We start from the raw sequence: 17,103 nt of genomic DNA, 5'->3' as shown, positions 1-17,103 counted from the left end.
TCTCTTGAAACTGGAAAGCAGAAGAGCCCAGATCTCTCCTCTCTCACTTTCCCTATGTCTGCTTGCCTTTCATGAAGGTATGGGAGGAGTCAGTCTCCACCATGTAGAAGATGGTCCCATGCAACTGGCCTTCTGAGCCAAGAGTTACTCTATCAGGAAAGTTAAGAAAAGTGTTCAAGGAATTGGAGGCACTTACAGATGGCCTTTTCAGGGAGGTTACCTGAGATGGGAGGGGAAATCCAGGACGATAGCTAGTGGGGATGGAAAGAACAAGGTGGGGCGAATTTTGAAGATGGAGAAAAAGAAGTATGTATGTCAGCAGTAGGGAAGTAGAAAGATTGAAGATCAGTAAGAAAGCAGAGATGATAGAGGAGGAAGTCTTCAGAAGGCAGGGTGGAATGAGGTCATTGGTGGTTGCTGTTCAACTTTCCTTCTCAAAGAAGTCCAATGACATCAAGGGGTGATGTCTTAACTTGCAAGTGAACTGGATTTAAGTGAAGCAGAGCCTCACTCTCTCCTCCAGAGTCATTCTAGTGGCAAGACATAGGTCAAGACCACTGGCAATGGCGCCTGGAATGAGGTCACTTATGCCATTAATGACCACTCTTTCTTGGGACTGACCAGCCTCTCCATTCTAACTCCGAGCCATCCTCCTGGCTAACCCATATCTTTCCATCTTGGCATGAGAAGCCTTCTGGATTTATGTGCTCATGAGGGCTTGCCACTATGTTAACAAAGATAACAGCAGAGGCAACAAGATGTGCCCAAGTTGACTGCATCAGCTAGCTTTGGGAAGACCTTGACCCCAGGATGTTTATCCTCCTGTTTTGTAATAACCAAGTCCTGTTCCATGGGCCTCTTGATGGACAGCCATGTCTGTTTCTGTTTACCTTGGTTGGGGGACAAGGTTCTCATATTCTCTTCTTTGTTCATAGATTCAAACGATTGTGCTGTTTGATGGATTTTAAGATAAAATGTTATTTTTTTTTAAATAAATTTATTTATTTATTTTCAGTTTTCAACATTCACTTCCATAAGTTTTAAATTTTCTCTCATTTCCGTCCCTTCCTTCCTCCCCAAGATAGCGTACAATCCAATATAAGCTCTACACATATGTTCTTATTGAACGTATTTTCACATAAATCATGCATAGAAGAATTAGAAAAAATGGAAGGAGCCACGAGAAAGAGAAAACAAAATGAATAAAATGTTAAATTTTTTAAAAAGGTTTCATTCATAGCAACAGAGCTGGGGGCCGGCTGCTGTGCCCCAGCTCAGTCATCGTGGGCCTGTGTTGGGAGCCTAGCCCTGACAACTGTAAACAAGTCTCTTGGTTTCTAGGCTTTACTCTCCTCTTCTGCAAAATCCAAGTATAGTCCTAGGTCACCCCTGAGGGCCTCTGAATGCTATGAAGCCCCCTCAGGTTCAGCACCAAGAGACTGAAAGTGCCTTGGCCCTGAGATGGAGAACAAGCTATCACCCAAACTCAGTGGAGCCCCACTGGAGTGCCCAGCTGGCCTCCGGGGCAGCTGAGGTCGTGGAGCAGGGCCAGTTTATGTCTGTGAACCTGAGGGCTGGAGGCTAGCCATCAATTAGTCCATTTGATCAAAAAGCATTTCTTAATATATTCTGAGCTCTTTGGTCAGCATTGAAGGCACAAAGATACAGAGTCCAATGCGTCAAAGAGTTCACATTCTGTTGGGGGAGACAACATGCAAACTGCTAGATATCTAGCTACACACACATACATACATATGCACACACACAGTAAATGGTGTCTGGAGGCTGGTTCAGATCCCTCATCTGAACCCCAGCCTGTACCCTCCACCTTGACCCTCTCCTCTTTAGGCGGAGCTACTGGGCACAGATAAAGTCCAGTGGGCAAAAGTCACTGCTCAGGTCCCCAGGCTGGGCTCCGGGGGACAGCAGCTGAGGAAAGAGGAGACCACACATGGCCAGGTACAGTATCTGTTCTTCCCTGCTCTGCTACACAGGGAAATAGTCTGGGTCTGGGGGGAAGGAAGTTAGGGGTCTGATGTGTGAGGATTCGCAAACTCTCCCAGTCTCGATGGGCCATGGGGTCACTCTGTGGTGAAGACCTAGAACCCCAGATTTCGTGCCCTGGAGGCTTTAGAGACTATCAAATCCAACCCTCTTGTTTTGCAGAAAAAGAAAATGAGCCCCAAGGTCACACAACTCATTACTAATAGAGATGATATTTGAACCCAGGGCCTTGCACTCCAAATCCAGACCTCTGTGTCTCTATATCTGGAAAGGCCAAAAATACGTTAGGCTTCTGAGAGAAGCCGGGAGAAGAGTAGTTAAGAAAATCTGAGTCAAAATAAGTGATATTAAGTCTATTTTAATAAGTATCAGTGTACCTATTAAGTGTTATGGATTCACACAAGTGAATATTTAGTGTTTCAGGGGGACCTTGCTACCAGAGAGCCCCTGCCCAACTAGGGATCTCTAGCCATCCCAGGACCCTTCCCCAGTGAATCCCAAAACAGTTTGGTCAAGCGTCCAGCTGGAGTGGGGCTGGGGGGAGACAAGGGTTCTGGGGTCCACAGCTGCTTCAGGCCTGGTGAGATCCTTTCTCAGCTTTGTTCAGGTCCTAGGAACCTCCAGAGATTCAGAGGATGTCAGAGCTGGGAGGAAGATGGAGCCTCCCCCTCAACCGCTCCTATGACAGAAGAGGCCCATAGAGGACAGGGGATAACACAGTGTGGTGTTATACAGACAGGAAGAATTAGAACCCAGGTCTTCAGTCTCTCTATTCTGTAGAAAGCTGGCTATTCTCTATAAAGCTGGCTGGGCCTCTGGCCTGCAGTCTTGAGAGAAGGCAGCGATGTCTAGGCCTAGGAAGGGTGGTGGAATTCTGAAGGACCCTGGGGTCAGGGTGGGGAGCAGGGTGGGGATTAGCAGCCAATCCCTTCTGGATTAGGAGGGCCTCCCTGGGCCTCTCCAATCTTCTCTATTTGTCTGGCTCGTTCATGGTGGGAGGGGGGGTGGAATAAACTGGGAACAGTCTGTACAAAGTCCTTTGTGGAGGTGGCTGGGGCAGGGGTGGGAGTAGGGGTGGGGGTGGGGGATTTCCCCTGCCAAAGACACAGGACACAGCATCTCCTGGGGGAGGATGGGTTGGTCTGGGCTGGGTCAGGAGGGCCTGGGTGAATCCTGCCTCTGACACTAGGACCCCACTGAATGTGACTGGGGTGGGAGCTTCAGTTTCCTCATCTGTAAACTGAAGCTAATAGTGCATGGCCCAGGTCTAGCTCAACCCTTCCTAAGTGCTGAGAACACTGACTGATACACTCCTAGTGACCAGGCAGTATGTCCAGGGGCTGGAGCACAGCCTGGGCAGACCCTGGACTAGGAGCAGGGGAGCCTGAGATGGCATGGGGAGTGAGGGACTGGGACCCTCCTTTGCCCCTTCCCACCCAGGAGTGCCCCAACTCCACAGCACCCAGCCTAATCCTACTCATTCAGCCTAGTGTAGTGGAAATAGGCCCTGGGTTTGGAGCTGAGGATTGGAGTTCAAATTCTGCTCTATCCTTTCTTACCTGTGTGACCTTGGGCAACTTATTGCATTTCTCTGGGCCTCAGTTTCCCCATCTACAAAATGAGAAGGTTGGACTCTATGGCCTCTGAGAACCTTTTCATCTTTGCTTCTGTGACCCTGTAAGCCAGAAAACATTTATTAAGGGCCTTCTGGGTTTGAGGCCCTGGGCTTGGTGCTGGGGATAGAAAGAAGACGGAAATAGCTCCTACCCTCAAAGAGCTTCCCTTCTACTGAAGTGGGTGCAGAGGAATAGGAGGATATGGGAGAGAGAAAGAGAGAGGGCTGACAACCGAGGAAATCAGGAAGGAACTCGTGTAGGAAGTGGCATTGGTGTTCAGTCATGTCTGACCCCATCTGGGTTTTTTTGGCAGAGAAACTGGAGTGATTTGCCATTTCCTTCTCCAGTGTCTGAGGCTGGATTTGAATTCGGGTCCTCCTGACTCCAGGCCTGGCACTCCCAGCTGCCCTGGACCTCACTTTATCTCTTTGTAAAATGAAGGGGTTATATTGCATGATCCCTCACATCTCTTCTGTTTTATTCAGCTGCGAAGAACTTAGCATTGTATTTAGAGCTGGATGTAATCTAAGAAACCAAATCCAGCTCTCTCATGTTACAGATAAGGAAACTGAGGCCCAGAATGGGGAGAAGGCCTGTCTGAGATCACAGGGGAAGAAGAGCCATAATTTTAGCTTAAATCCTTGGGTTCTAAATCTCATTCTGCTGCTCTCCCAGAGGGAAAGAAGCTACTGCTTCTTGAGGGCAGGGTTGAGTCATTTCTTAATCTTTTCCTAGTGCCTTGTAGACAGTAGCAGCTTAATTAATGTTTATTGAATGAATGAATGAGAACAGAGAGGCTGTCTCTATCCCAGTATATCCTGCCATTTATCACCTTTGTTCTCCAGGCAGGTGACTGGGATGGGTCTCCCAGGCCTAGCTGCAGCCCTCCTACTGGGACTGGTGGGAGCCACCCTGGCCTCTGAGAATGGGACGAGAATCTGCCAGCCAGCCCCAAAGTGGCAAGTGGACAGAGGCGCATCCCCCATGGAGGAAGCCCTGGGCCAAGTGACGGTGGTGGCCCTCCTGAAGGCCAGCTGACACTTCTGTCTCAAGCAAGCTGCCAGGTGACAGGCACAAGAGTAGTGGTCTCAAGGAGGGAATGGGCAGATGAGGGGCCCAGAAGGTCAAGGCAAAGGGAGCCAGCCTAATAATCACAAGAGACTTCAAGTCAAACCTTTCATCAGCCATGGGGTGACATCAAGTCACTTTGTCATTCTGAGCATCAGTTTCCCCCCTTCACAAAATCTCATCATAGGAGGGGAGCTCAGTATGAGTAAGATCACCCCCTCTCCATCCTAGAAATAAGAGGCCTCTCCTCCAAGGATGGGGAGATCATCACCTCTCAGGGCAGACTGTTGGGAAATTCTTCTGGAGTGCCCAGCTCAGGAGGCCTCTCCGTGGCCTGCTCCCTTTGCTCCTGGCTCCACCCTCTGGGTCAAGCAGAGCAAGGCTGACCCTCCTCCATGAAACCTCTCAAACACTTGGAGTTGGGGGATCTCCTGGGGGATCTCCCTCAATGTTCCCTCCAGGCTGAATGTCCCCCAGGTCCTTCCCTGGAGCTTCCCATGGCATGAAGCCTGGCCCTTCCCCCCCACATTGTCCAGCCCTTCAACACCCTTCTCGGACCCCAGAGGAGGCCTGATGAGAACCAAAGATGCCCTCCTCTCACCTCTTTAGTCCTGAATGCAGCCCCACAGTGCACCAGGTTTGGCCTGCCTTAACACGCCGGGGTGTGAGTGAGATTCTGGTCCACTAGGACCTATGGGTCTTTCCCAGATTTTGCCCATTCAGTCAGGATTCTCACTGTCCTATGCCTGTGAAGGTGACTTTACCCCTCTGAATTTGACCTTTTGTCACCTGTTGAGACCCTTTTAGCTTCAAGCTCTGTCACCTAGTATAGCCATTACCCCCCACTGCAGCATGGGCTCATCTACTCTTCGATGAGTGTGCCTTTACCCAACCAACAGTATAGGGTCACACAGTCAGTCAACAAACACTGAAGAAGCGCGCACTATGTGCCAGGCACCATCCCTGCTCTAAGGAGCATTCAGGACACAGGCAGTGCAAGGTGGGACTGGAGTGCGGGGAGCCAGGGAAGGCAGGAAGTGGAGATGAGGAGGGGCAGTGTTCTAGGCCTAGGCAAGGCCCGAGAAAATGCCCAGAGCTGAGAGACAGAGGGCGGTATTTGAGGACTAGCCTGGAGGCTGGAGGCCCTGGATGGGAGACCATGGCAGGGGGACTAGACTGGAGGGGCAGGAGGGGGCAGGCTCGTGAAGAACTTTGAATGGTGAATGGAGGATCCTGGGGGTGACAGGGAGCCACTGGAGTTTATTGTGTGTTTGTATGTGTGAGTGTGTGTGTGTATGTGTGTGTGTGTGTGTGTGTGTGTGTGTGTGTGTGTGTGTGTGTGTGTGTGTGTGTGAGAGAGAGAGAGAGAAAGAGAGAGAGAGAGAGAGAGAAGAATCATGGATGGCATTAGGGTATGTGACCAGAAGGATGGTGGCCACTTGACAGTAACTGGGATGTTAGGAAGAGAGGAGGGTCTGGGGGACGTGTTGAATTTAAGCCATGTGTCCCTGAGACATTCAGTCCAATATGTCTGACAGGTGGCTGGAAGACGATACTGGAGGTCAACAGAAGGGTTAAGCCTGTGATAACTGAGTGCTTGGGAGGTGCTGAGAGCACCAAGTGAAATGGCATAGAAGGAGAAGGGAAGAGGCAGGGGCTGGGGACAGTCATGGTAGGAATAGGACCTGAAGGAAGATCCAACAGGAGCCTGAGGAGGAGTGGCCAGAGAGGTAGGAGCAGAACCAGGAGAGAAGGCAGGACCTAGGTGGGTGTTAGGGAGGGTGATGGCCGGCGTTAAAGGCTGCAGAGGTTGAGGATGAGGATTGAGCCAGCTGTCCTTGGCCCCTCTCTGAGAGTCTAGTCACAAAAAGGAGGAGAGAGATAGACAGATGGAGCAAGTGTTTCTTGACTGTGGGGAAGATGTGGATGTGGGATGTGTTTGTAGGCAGGAGGGGAGCAGCCAGTAGACCAGATGAGATTAAAGATGAATGAGAGCCAAGGTGGCAGAGGTGGAGGGCTTAGTGCTGGCGAGGATGAGGGCCCCCTGTTCATGGAGGCAGGAATGACAGAAGGGGGAGGACTTGGGGAGAAGAGGAAGCCCACAGTGAGTGACTTCAGTTTTATTGGGACCATAAATGTGAGGCTAGGTTCTCTGCTAACCTAACTCCGGCACTCCATGAGTCATGCAGAAAGCCCTTGGCAGCCCCTGGGCATGGCAGCAATGGAGACCATGACCTTTAGGAGGTCTCCTGGCAGTTCTGATCTGAGCTGCCCCCAGTACCCTCCTGTTCTTGGGCCAGCACCCAGGAATGCCCCACTTTCTGGGCATTTGCCCTTTGCGTGTTCCCAGGCCTGAGCCAACAGTGGGTTTATTCATTGTGAGAGAAAATGGGGAGGGAGAAGAATGAACAGAGAGCAGCGACTTGACCCAGAAATAGGGTCTTATGGCGAATTCAACCCTCTCCCATCTTAGCCAGGAGAGGCTTCCATCCAGCAGCTGGCCCTGCCCCCACTTTCCCACAGACTTCTGAGGGGGCTCTGAGGAAATCCTCCCTCCCCTCAAGACCATTTTACAGAGGAGGAAACTGCGACTCAGAGGAGGCTCTGTCCCAAGGTGTCAAAAGGAAGCCAAGGCAGGGCTGGGAATGGCCCCTGTCTTGGCTTGCCAGACCACTCTCCTAGCTCTCCCATCTCAAGGTCAAGGCCCTGCCTGCAGAGACTGAGGGCAAGAGGGAATGGGACAGGGGGCTCCCTAAGGCCCCAAATACCAGTGCCTCCTCTCTCATGCTCAGCATAGGCAACTTGCAGGAGCGCCTGGCCCGCGTGGGTGCCACTGGAGTGCGCTTCATCATCATCAACGAGAAGTCACCCCTGTCCCAGGCTCTGTATGGGGAGCTGGAGCTCCACGCACCCTCAGGTGTGCTTGTCTACAACCAGCAAGGGCCTGGCCCCGACATCTGGAGCATCCTCGGGGGGGCCAAGGACGACTTCCTTATCTATGACAGGTAGGGCTGGCCATGGGGCTGGAGTTCCAGTGACCCTGGAGAGTGGAGGAGAGTGGGCAGAGAGGCTGACCAGTCAGGGAGTGATTGCAGTCATGGGGCCCATCATGAGCTTCCTGAACCCACGGTAGGAACCTGGCTCCTGAGGACTGGGCCACCAGGTGACTTCCTGGTGCCTCCTGGCTGACTGCCAAGCCTCCCTGCCCCTCTGTCCTTGAGTTGGCAGAGCCGCCCCAGGCCCCAGAGATTGTATGAGTGTGTGTGAGATGGGCATAGTCTCCTGCCCCACTCAGGGCCGGTGTCAGCGCTGAGACTCACACACCCTACTCCCAGTCACCTGAGGAGGCACTGATTCCCCAGACTCAGTGGGGCAACAGAGCTGGGGAGGGAGCAACTTTTCAAAGTGGCAGGCACAGGCCAAGGGCCACAACAACAGCCTGAGAGCCCCCTCAGTCAAATGCCTCATTTTATGGATAGGGAAACTGAGGCCCAGACAAGGCCAGGGACTTGTCAGAGGTCAGCTGGCAGGACCAGGGCCAGGAGAGGGGCAGGACTCACAGTCAGGCCCTGTGACTCCCAGCCCAGCCCTCTGCCCACAGCAGTCTGGTTCTGTTTGCCCTCACAGATGTGGCCGCCTGACTTTCCACCTCCCACTGCCTCTTAGTTTCCTGTACTTCCCCTACGTGGAGTCGGCTATTCGCTTCACCCACCAGCAAGATCATTGTGGGAACTGTTCTTTCTATCCTGCCCAGGTGAGGCCTGAAGAGGGTGAGGGTATGAGTGGCAGGCAGCCACAGGAGGCCAGGCCTCAAGATGGGCCTGGGGGCTTTATCCCTGGCGGGCTCCTGACCTCCTGTCCCATCAAACTGCCTCACTTCATAAATGAGCACAGGACCAGAGACTTGCCCAACACCACACAGGGACATGGGTCTCCTTGAACGTTTTTTTGTCAGTTGTTCTCTCTGCCTCTTGGGGCTTCTTGGGCCCCACGGGATTTGATAGTCAAGGAGAGACCAGAGGGCAGAGTCTTCTCTCTTCCACCTCCACTACCACCAGGGGCCCACCAGGACACTGAGGAGGACTGTGGGTAATGCTCCCATGGGAGGTCTGTGAACAGACTCCCTAGCAGTACACAGCATGGAATTTCCCCCTGCCAATCTATGCTGTGTGGCTGTAGACTGTGCCCTGGGTTTCTGAGGTGTGGGTAGAGAGACTTCCAATTTTCAAAGAGCAGTGTGGGGCCTCCCTCCACCCCCACCCCCAACAGGTAACAGCCTATCCCCAGGGGCTTCCTGAGATGTCCAGGCTGTCCCCCTCAGGGGTCTAAACCCTAAGGGTAAACCTGCTCAGCCTCAGAGGACAGGGGCAGCATCCACTCAGACCTCAGTACCTCCTAGGAGCCTCTTTTTCTAGGTGGAACCTACCAGAGCTTGGGTTGTTGTAGGAGAGCCCCTAAGAAATGAGGCCTCCACCAGATGGTGCAGAGCTCAGAGGAGAGTGTGGAGGGAGGGGATGGGTGTATACAGGTCAATGTGTAAGGGGAGTTCCCTGATGCAGTTGGTGAGTGTGTCCTCAAGTGAACTTTCTGCTCAGAGCCTGGCACTCATCCTGGACAAGGTGCCCACTGCCCCCTGCCAGGCTGCTATAAGCTGATCTGGTCATTTTGGGCCCCTAAGAGGAACCCCAGCCCAGACAACAATTCAGAATATCAGCTCAGATGTTTGTCCAAAGGCACAGCTCCCTGGGAGTCCACAGGAGCAGCCCTGGCAGAGGGAGGGCTCTTGATAAGACCCCACTCTCACCCCAAGAGAATATCTGAAGGACTTGTCCTTCAGTTTGTCATTTCGAATCTACCTCTTGCTGAACATGTCCCTGCAGGCCGGCCAGGGTCATGCATTTCGCCAACCTTAGCCTTGAAAGTCGGGATTGGGGAATTTGTTTGTTCTGTGGCTGTTGAGGAAATTATCTCTTCACCTAGCCTTGAAGAGGAAACTGAGGTGGGGCTGGGCTGGGCTGAAAGTACCTTGAGATGGAAGCCAGCCCTAAGATGGGAGACAGGCCCCTCAGACCAGTCCTGTCCTGCATCCTGCTGCTTTCTAAACAGAGCTAGCTGGTGGAAGGTGTTTACCTAGTAGGTTCCCTTCTAGCTGGTGGGCCATCACCCTCTTATTTCTCCTCTAGGTGAACAACACAGACAAGGGCAAGGCTGAGTCGCTGACTCAGTCCCCTCGCCTCGAAGGAGAAGGGCAGGAGTCCCTGGCTGAGGGGCCCAGCACACACGGGCCGACTCTGTGGCCTAGCACTCCCCACCCAGCCCATGCCCGTGGTCCTGTCCATAGCCCCGGCAGCAAGAGGCTGTCACCCAGCCTTCCTCCACCCAGTCTAGAGTGGCCCCCCCATGAGGAAGCCAATAAATAACGGCCCCGCTCCATGACCATAGTCATGGCTGGGCCACCACCCCCTACTCCCAACCTCACCTTCTGTCAGTCTGGCCTACTTTAGAGAGAGGAGAGACTGAGGTCTCCCTGGGGTCCTGGTGGTCATGGAGCAAACCTGTGTGTCTCCATCAAGGCTGTGGCCCTCCTACCTGTGGTGATGGCAGCTCTACACCCTACCTTGCCCATTGCCCTTCCCTCCCTCAATTAATGATGCCCACAGTGAAACCCGGGGAACCGGCCATGGTGGGCTGATGCCATGGAGAAGAGGAATGAGGAGGAGGTGCTGTTGTTCACATCTGTGTATAACCACAAGCCAAGATGGTTGCCAACTGACCTAATACAAGTGTCCAGAGGAGTGGAGGCTTGGGGAAATGCCAATAAACCTCTCTGCCCTGAACTGCCTCACCAGTGTGCTTATGAGCCTTCAGAGTGCCAGAGGTGCCTCACATTGTGTGTGGGGCAGGGAGGGAACCAGGTGCCCTGGAACACTGGTGTATGTGTGTGTTTGTGCATGTGTCTATATGTGCATTGTACATGTATGTGTGCATGTGTGTATATGTATGTACACAAGTGCATGTGTGTATGTGTGTGCTTGTGACAGCCAGCCCAGGCTTTGTCTAAGTTGGAATGGGGAACTCTCAGCTGCCAGGCCACATGTCCTCAAGGGTGACCTTCTGACTGAAGAGGGCAGGAGAGGGAATGCTGAGGCCTTGGGAGGAGCCTCCAGAGCCCAGGGGGTCCTGAGGCATCATTTTAATTTCTAATATGATCCATGTTGATAGATATAAACCATATAAATAAAAGCTCTTTGGGGGGCAGGATCCTGAGACCAAAGAGTATGATGCAAGAACAGGGGAGAGAAGAGGGAACATGGGAGGAGTCTTTAGATGCTGTAAGGCAGAAAGAGCCTCTACTGTCAGGAAGGGGCCAGCAAGTGAGACAGGAGGGACAGGCAGAGAGGTGGGAGGGGGACGAGAGAGAAAAGGCAGAGACAGAGACATGGAAAGAGAACAGAGACACAGAGAGAGACAGAAAAGGAGAGGCAGAGACAGAGACTCCCAGGTCTGAGTTCTTGCCTTGCTCTGGAGCAGCCAAGCTTTGCTCTAACCAAGTATATGCTGCCCCTTATGACAAGGGGTCCCCTTCCAGGACTTCCTGGGGAGAAATGAGTCCTGCCCTGGACAGGGTACCTGCAGGTTTGTCCCTCCCCCTTACAGCTCCCAGGCAGCCCCAGGCCTGGCTTCTTTTCCTGCTCATCCTTAAAGCTCACCTTGAACACCACCTCCTCTGGGAAGCCCTCCCCATGGGTGGGTCCCTCAGAGAAGGCTGAGAGCTCCCTGGACCCGGGTCTCCCAGAACGCACCACAAGGCTCTGCAGGCTCATGTGCACTCAGCTAATAAGTGTTCAAGGCCTGCCCTCAATCAGGACTAAAAAAAGGGCCATAGACAGTGGGGTGGCAGGGACTAGCCCCATGCAATCATGAGAACTTGGGGTCCGACAGGGGGCTCCTGGCTATGCTCCCAGAATGGAACCTCCCAGCAGGAGCAGGAATGGGGAGCTCCCTATCAGAGGAGGCAGCCCAACCACTGCTCTGTAACTAAGAAGGTTTTCATGACACAAAACTCTGTCCATCACCCCCTTCCTGGGGGGCTCTGGGGTCCCAGCAGACAAGGCTAATGCCACCTCTTGGCAAGGACCCTTTGAGACGCTTGAAAATTACTCTCGTGGTAGTGAAAAAGATACCGGGTTTGCCCTGAGGACCAGGGTTCACGCAAATCTCCTTCCCTCTCTAGGCCTCAGTTTCCTCGTCTGTAAAATAAGATTGGGTTGGCTAAACTGGCCTCAAGTTCATTCTGGCTCCTGATGGCCCAGTCTTGCCCCTGGTGGAAACACCAGCCTGGTCCTCCATGACCCTCATTAACCCAGTCCATTTTTCTCTGACAAGTTCCAGCAAACCAGCGCCATCTTGTGGCCAAATCGGCATCCTCAAATGAATGAAGGGGAAGGGAACACTAAAAACACCTATTACGTGCCAGGTACCATTACGAGCATTTTACAAATTTGATCTCATTTGACACTCACAAAAGCCCTGGGAGGCAAGTGCTGTTATTATCCCCACTTTACAAATAAGCCAACTGAGGCAGACAGAAGTTAAGTAGCTTGCCCAAGGTGGGTATCACAGTATCTGAGGCAGGATCTGAACCCAGATCTCCAACTCCCAGACCAGCAGTTGGCCCTCTACCTCATGGGCTCATGGAGTACGACCCCAAACTCCTTCATGGAGAGGAGAGCCAGGGAAGGAAAGGCCCGTGTCTCCTGGGCCTGTGCGAGTCTGTGGAAGCCTCAGCCCCTCAGGATTTCCCAGACCAGGGGCTGCCCCTTGGCTTCAAACAGAGCTAGGCCTGCTTTACCCCCAGGACAGGGTAAGACCAGAACCCCTGACCCCTGTTTGACACAAGACCAGGTACTGGAAGAGATCTCAGAGACCCAGCTCTTCATTTTTCCAGGTGAAGAAACCCCCTCCCCCTCTCCCATGACTGCTATCTCCCTGCTGGGCTGTCCTGTGGGCTCCCCTCCCTTTGAAGTGGACAGCCCTGCCCTGCCCACGCACGCAGAGGCCCTGGCTTCCCCTTCCATCTCTAATCTCCCTCCTGCAGGAGCCCCCCGCCCAGACTCCTGACCCTGGCCCCAGCCCTCTGGTGGGGGCCTCCTTTCCTTTCTGGCCCCACCTCTGCTCCAAGAGCTGCCCAGGTCCCATAGCCAACCTCTGCCCTTTGTCCAGAGGGCCCAGCAGGCTTCGGAGTTGGGTGAGAAGGACAGCAGGGGGCTGTGCCACCCCCGTGCCACCTGGCCTCTGGAGGAGAGGGAGGAGAGGGATGATGAGCAGGCCAGGTCGCTAGAGATGCTTTATTCTTTTCAAAATAGACTCTCACAGACATTCTCGTGTTGGGGGCAGAAGGGGGGGCACCTGAGACCAGTCCTGGAGGGGCCGCGAGAAGGGGAAGGTCACTTGTTACGGAGCCGGCGGGAGTGCCGATGCACAGCCTCCACAAAGGCGCCCACGTGAGCAGGGTCCATGTCTGGGTAGATCCCGTGGCCGAGGTTGGCGATGTGCCGCTGGGGTCCAAAGGCATCCAGCATCTGTTCCACACACTGTTCGATCTTCTCCTGTGGGGAGCACATGGGGTCAGGTGGACTGGGAGGGCCAGGGGGGCATGTTGAGGGGGGCCCCTGTGCCCACAGATCCCCCCACTTCCCATACCTTGGAGGCGTAGAGGGCACAGGGGTCCAGATTGCCCTGCAGGGTCACTGACTTGCCCACACGTTCCCTGAAACCAGTCATTCCGTCAGTAAACATTTACCAGAAGCCAGAGTCATGAAATACTACTCCTGGGGCATCCCCCCACCCCAAAAGCTGCCCCCTCAAAAAATCTACCCTTGTCAAGAGGCCTCCTACTCACACATCATTAGCCTTGGGAAGGCCCTGAAAGAGAACCTTCTATTTTACATACAGGGAAACTGAGGTACAAGAGGGAAAATGACTCATGGAAGGTCACACCATCAGTCTGAGGCAGAGGTGGGTCTCAAACTCAGGCCCTGGTGACTGGGGCTCCTTGCTCACCGAGCCAGGGCAGGATTCACTGTCCAGTCAATTCCAACCACTTCATAACCAGCCTGGGCCAGCTCTTCCAGCGCGTAGTGTCCGTCCTTGGCAAAGATGATCTAGGCAGGGGGAGGGGCAAAGGTGAGTGTCCCAGGTTGGGACAGACACCTCTGGCCTGTGGCCCCTGAGGCCCCCCCCAACCGTCATGGGCCAGGTTTTCTTGGAACCCTCACATCTCCCCAGAAGCACTTTAAGGTTAAAATAAATATTTTCTCCACAACAGCCCTGGGAAGGTCAGAGCAGAGGGGGAAACAGAGGCCTGGAGGGCTTGAACCAGCCCCTGTCATGCTTCCCTGCCCCTGCCCGCCTCCTCTCAGACTCTTGTCCACACTGGGACCTCACCAAGGGCACGGGTGCCAGCCCCGCCTCCTGCAGTCCAGCCTTGACCCTCTTGGCCACATCACGGATGTAGGGCAGTGCAAATTCCAAGAAGAGCTCTGGGCCCAGATGCCCAGCATGAGACTCGAACACTTGCAGTGCCTGTGTGTGTGGGGGGAGAGTTAGAGGTCAGAGCTTAAGAGAGGGCAGCCCAAAGCTACTGCAGTAGACAAACCTTGGAGATACCACGCCTGTGCCTTCCCCTCCCTCTTGCCCCCTAATAGTCCCCCTACCTCCCTTCCCAGCCTTCCCAGGGGTTCCCCCTCCCCACCCCTCCCTCCCACCCCTCACCTGAGCCCCAGCGGCCACCTGGCCCACAAGGTAGGGGACGAGGACATCGGTCAGGAGGCCCAGCAGGCGGTGACTGGCCTTGGGCCACTGGTAGAGCCAGCGCTTGGCCTGGGCCATGGTGTTGGAGCCACCCCCCTCCACCATGTAGGACATCAGCGTCCACGGGGCCCCCGAGAAGCCAATGAGGGGCACGCGCCCAGCCAGCTGGTGGCGAGTCAGTGTGATGGCCTGGAACACGTAGCCCAGCTCCTTGTCCACGTCCACAGGGGCCCGGAGCCGGTCCAGGTCCTGCTCGACCCTTAGGGGCGATGGGAAGGTGGGTCCTTTGCCGGGAACCATGGTCACCTGCACGCCCAGCGCCTGGGGGGAGGGGATCTGAACCTGAGGGCGGGGCCGGGCCCCGGCCTCCGGCCCCTCCCCCTCCCCTGTGGCTCCTCCCCCCACCCTCCTCCCTCAGGGCCCCCCATCACACCTGGGGCACCACCAGGATGTCGGAGAAGATGATGGCAGCATCCAGGGGGAAGCGTCGGAGTGGCTGTGGGGGAACAGGGGTCATGAGAGTCTCTGAGCCTGGAGAGGGGCTCAGCTGCCCAGCACGGGGCACAGGGACATGCAACGGGGCTCCGAGCCCACTGCTGGGGTCAGTGGGGTCTGTTACCCAGCCCCAGAGGCACACCGGGAGCGGAGGCCCTCAGGCCCTGAGCTCAGTTTTCCCAAACATCTACAAAGTGGGTACATTGTTACTGGCGCTCCCTCCCCCCGGTGTTCCTGGCTCCCAGGGGCCTCATCAGCACCAGATCCCTGGTCTGCCTTGGCTTCTTTTTTTGGAACGGGGTGGCAGCTGCCCAGGGGTAAAGGAGGAGCATTTGGGGCAGTACCCTGAGCTCCCAGTCTGGCCCATTAGCCATCACCTTCGGGGCATTTGCCTGCAGGGCCCCCCAAATTCAGCAGTGACTTCCTCCTGCCATTTTAAAGACACTCAAACTGAGGCTCAAGGAGGAAGACAAGATGCTTCTTCAGCTCTTGGAGTCCTGGTCTGAGATCTGAGTTCGAATCACACTCAGGATTAGACAATGGGGGGTTCAGATACCCACCAGGAAGGGGGAGGAGTTGGGGCTACCCTCAGAGCGGGGCACCTGAGGGGATGGGCCTCGGAGACCTCACCTGCAGGGTCAGCTCACAGCAAGTCTCAGGAGAGCGGCAAGTGACAAAGAAGTCCTGTCCAGCCCGGGTGGCCAAGAACTCTGGGGGGAGAGGAAAGTTAAGGGGGGTCCTGCCCCTGCCCTCTCTCTGCTCCCCCTGCCCCAGGCCTCTTACCTGTCAGGTAGCGGCCAGCCTGGCGCATGCACCACACAGGCGTGTAGTCTGTGGCCTCCCCCCAGGCTGCTCGTAGGAACGTGTCATTCTGCAGCGGGGGGAAGGCCTGGCAGCAGTCCCCGCCTGGGCTAGGACATGGGCTCCCGCTTATGTTGCTGGGGCTGCTGCTGCTGCTGAGCAGGAAGGAGGCGGGAAGGGCCTCAGGCTGGGGCACCCCACCCCCCTTATCAGCCCCATCCAGCTCCAGCCTCAGCTGCCCCCCCCAATCTGGAGGCCCAGCCCTGCCCCGACCCGGACCCCTGGGCAGCCAGCATGGAAGAGAGGAGAGAGTTCTGGGGCTGGGGGGGCAGGGGTCCTGGGAGTAGGAGGATGTGGGGGGACCCTGAGTGCCGAGACTAGGACGTTGTGGGGGGCAGTCCTGGGGGTATAGAACGGTGGGCCCTGAGCGCCGAGGCCAGGGTCAAGGTGGGGAGGGGTCCCGGAGGGCAGGAGGACAGGGGGCCCTGAGCGCCGAGGCCAGGGTCAAGGTGGGGAGGGGTCCCGGAGGGCAGGAGGACAGGGGGCCCTGAGAGCCGAGGCCAGGGTCAAGGTGGGGAGGGGTCCCGAAGGGCAGGAGGACAGGGGGCCCTGAGCGCCGAGGCCAGGGTCAAGGTGGGGAGGAGTCCCTCAGGGCAGGAGGACAGGGGGCCCTGAGCGCCGAGGCCAGGGTCAAGGTGGGGAGGAGTCCCTCAGGGCAGGAGGACAGGGGGCCCTGAGCGCCGAGGCCAGGGTCAAGGTGGGGAGGGGTCCCGGAGGGCAGGAGGACAGGGGGCCCTGAGAGCCGAGGCCAGGGTCAAGGTGGGGAGGGGTCCCGCAGGGCAGGAGGCCAGGGGGCCCTGAGCGCCGAGGCCAGGGTCAAGGTGGGGAGGGGTCCCGCAGGGCAGGAGGACAGGGGGCCCTGAGCGCCGAGGCCAGGGCCTGAGGGCCGGGAGCTGGGAAGTGGCCGGACTCACCTTAAGCCGGTCTCCTCCATCACGCGGACCCCACTTTCTTCTGCCGGGTCCAAGAGCGGCCCAACCTCCTCCGGAAGCTCCGCCCCCAACCCTGACCCCGCCCCGGGGTCCGCCCCCACGCTAGCCTGGTCCCGCCCCACGCCGCTGCCGGGAGCCGCCATGTCGGTGGTCATATGACAGGCCGGGCTTGCGCTCTGAGGAGCCGGGGCTGCCCGAGCTGTTGCCTGCAGGACCCCTTTAGTACCGTAAAGTCCAGAGCAGAGGCGCAACAGAAGATACCAGCGAGGGACTGGCCAGGCCTACGTAGCCGCCTGTGACGGAGGTGGCGGTAA

General features: G+C 55.8%; 2 protein-coding genes across 3 annotated transcripts; one reads left to right on the top strand and one right to left on the bottom strand.

The window, feature by feature from the left end:
• Positions 1–1,784: 1,784 nt before the first annotated feature.
• On the top strand, positions 1,785–10,525 carry LOC140530051 (selenoprotein Pb-like). Its single transcript, XM_072649230.1, has 5 exons — positions 1,785–1,959; positions 4,466–4,684; positions 7,481–7,693; positions 8,316–8,442; positions 9,872–10,525. Exons 1-5 carry the CDS (start codon positions 1,952–1,954, stop codon positions 10,106–10,108), a joined length of 804 nt encoding a protein of 267 aa, XP_072505331.1. The 5' UTR covers positions 1,785–1,951; the 3' UTR covers positions 10,109–10,525.
• Positions 10,526–13,022: 2,497 nt separating this feature from the next.
• On the bottom strand, positions 13,023–16,947 carry UROD (uroporphyrinogen decarboxylase). 2 transcript variants are annotated; one of them, XM_072649228.1, is made up of 9 exons: positions 16,772–16,947; positions 15,780–15,952; positions 15,627–15,706; positions 14,935–14,997; positions 14,463–14,822; positions 14,136–14,273; positions 13,752–13,852; positions 13,392–13,458; positions 13,023–13,297 (listed from the first exon to the last, which is right to left on the bottom strand). In XM_072649228.1, exons 1-9 carry the CDS (start codon positions 16,942–16,944, stop codon positions 13,136–13,138), a joined length of 1,317 nt encoding a protein of 438 aa, XP_072505329.1. In that variant the 5' UTR covers positions 16,945–16,947; the 3' UTR covers positions 13,023–13,135. The 2 variants fall into 2 exon arrangements, with proteins under 2 accessions (XP_072505329.1, XP_072505330.1); XM_072649229.1 differs by having other exon boundaries at positions 15,780–15,949.
• Positions 16,948–17,103: the final 156 nt, after the last annotated feature.

This window comes from Notamacropus eugenii, chromosome 2, assembly GCF_028372415.1.
Source record: "Notamacropus eugenii isolate mMacEug1 chromosome 2, mMacEug1.pri_v2, whole genome shotgun sequence".
Classification (NCBI taxonomy): Eukaryota; Metazoa; Chordata; class Mammalia; order Diprotodontia; family Macropodidae; genus Notamacropus; species Notamacropus eugenii.
This window is presented reverse-complemented; position numbering and strand designations above follow the sequence as displayed.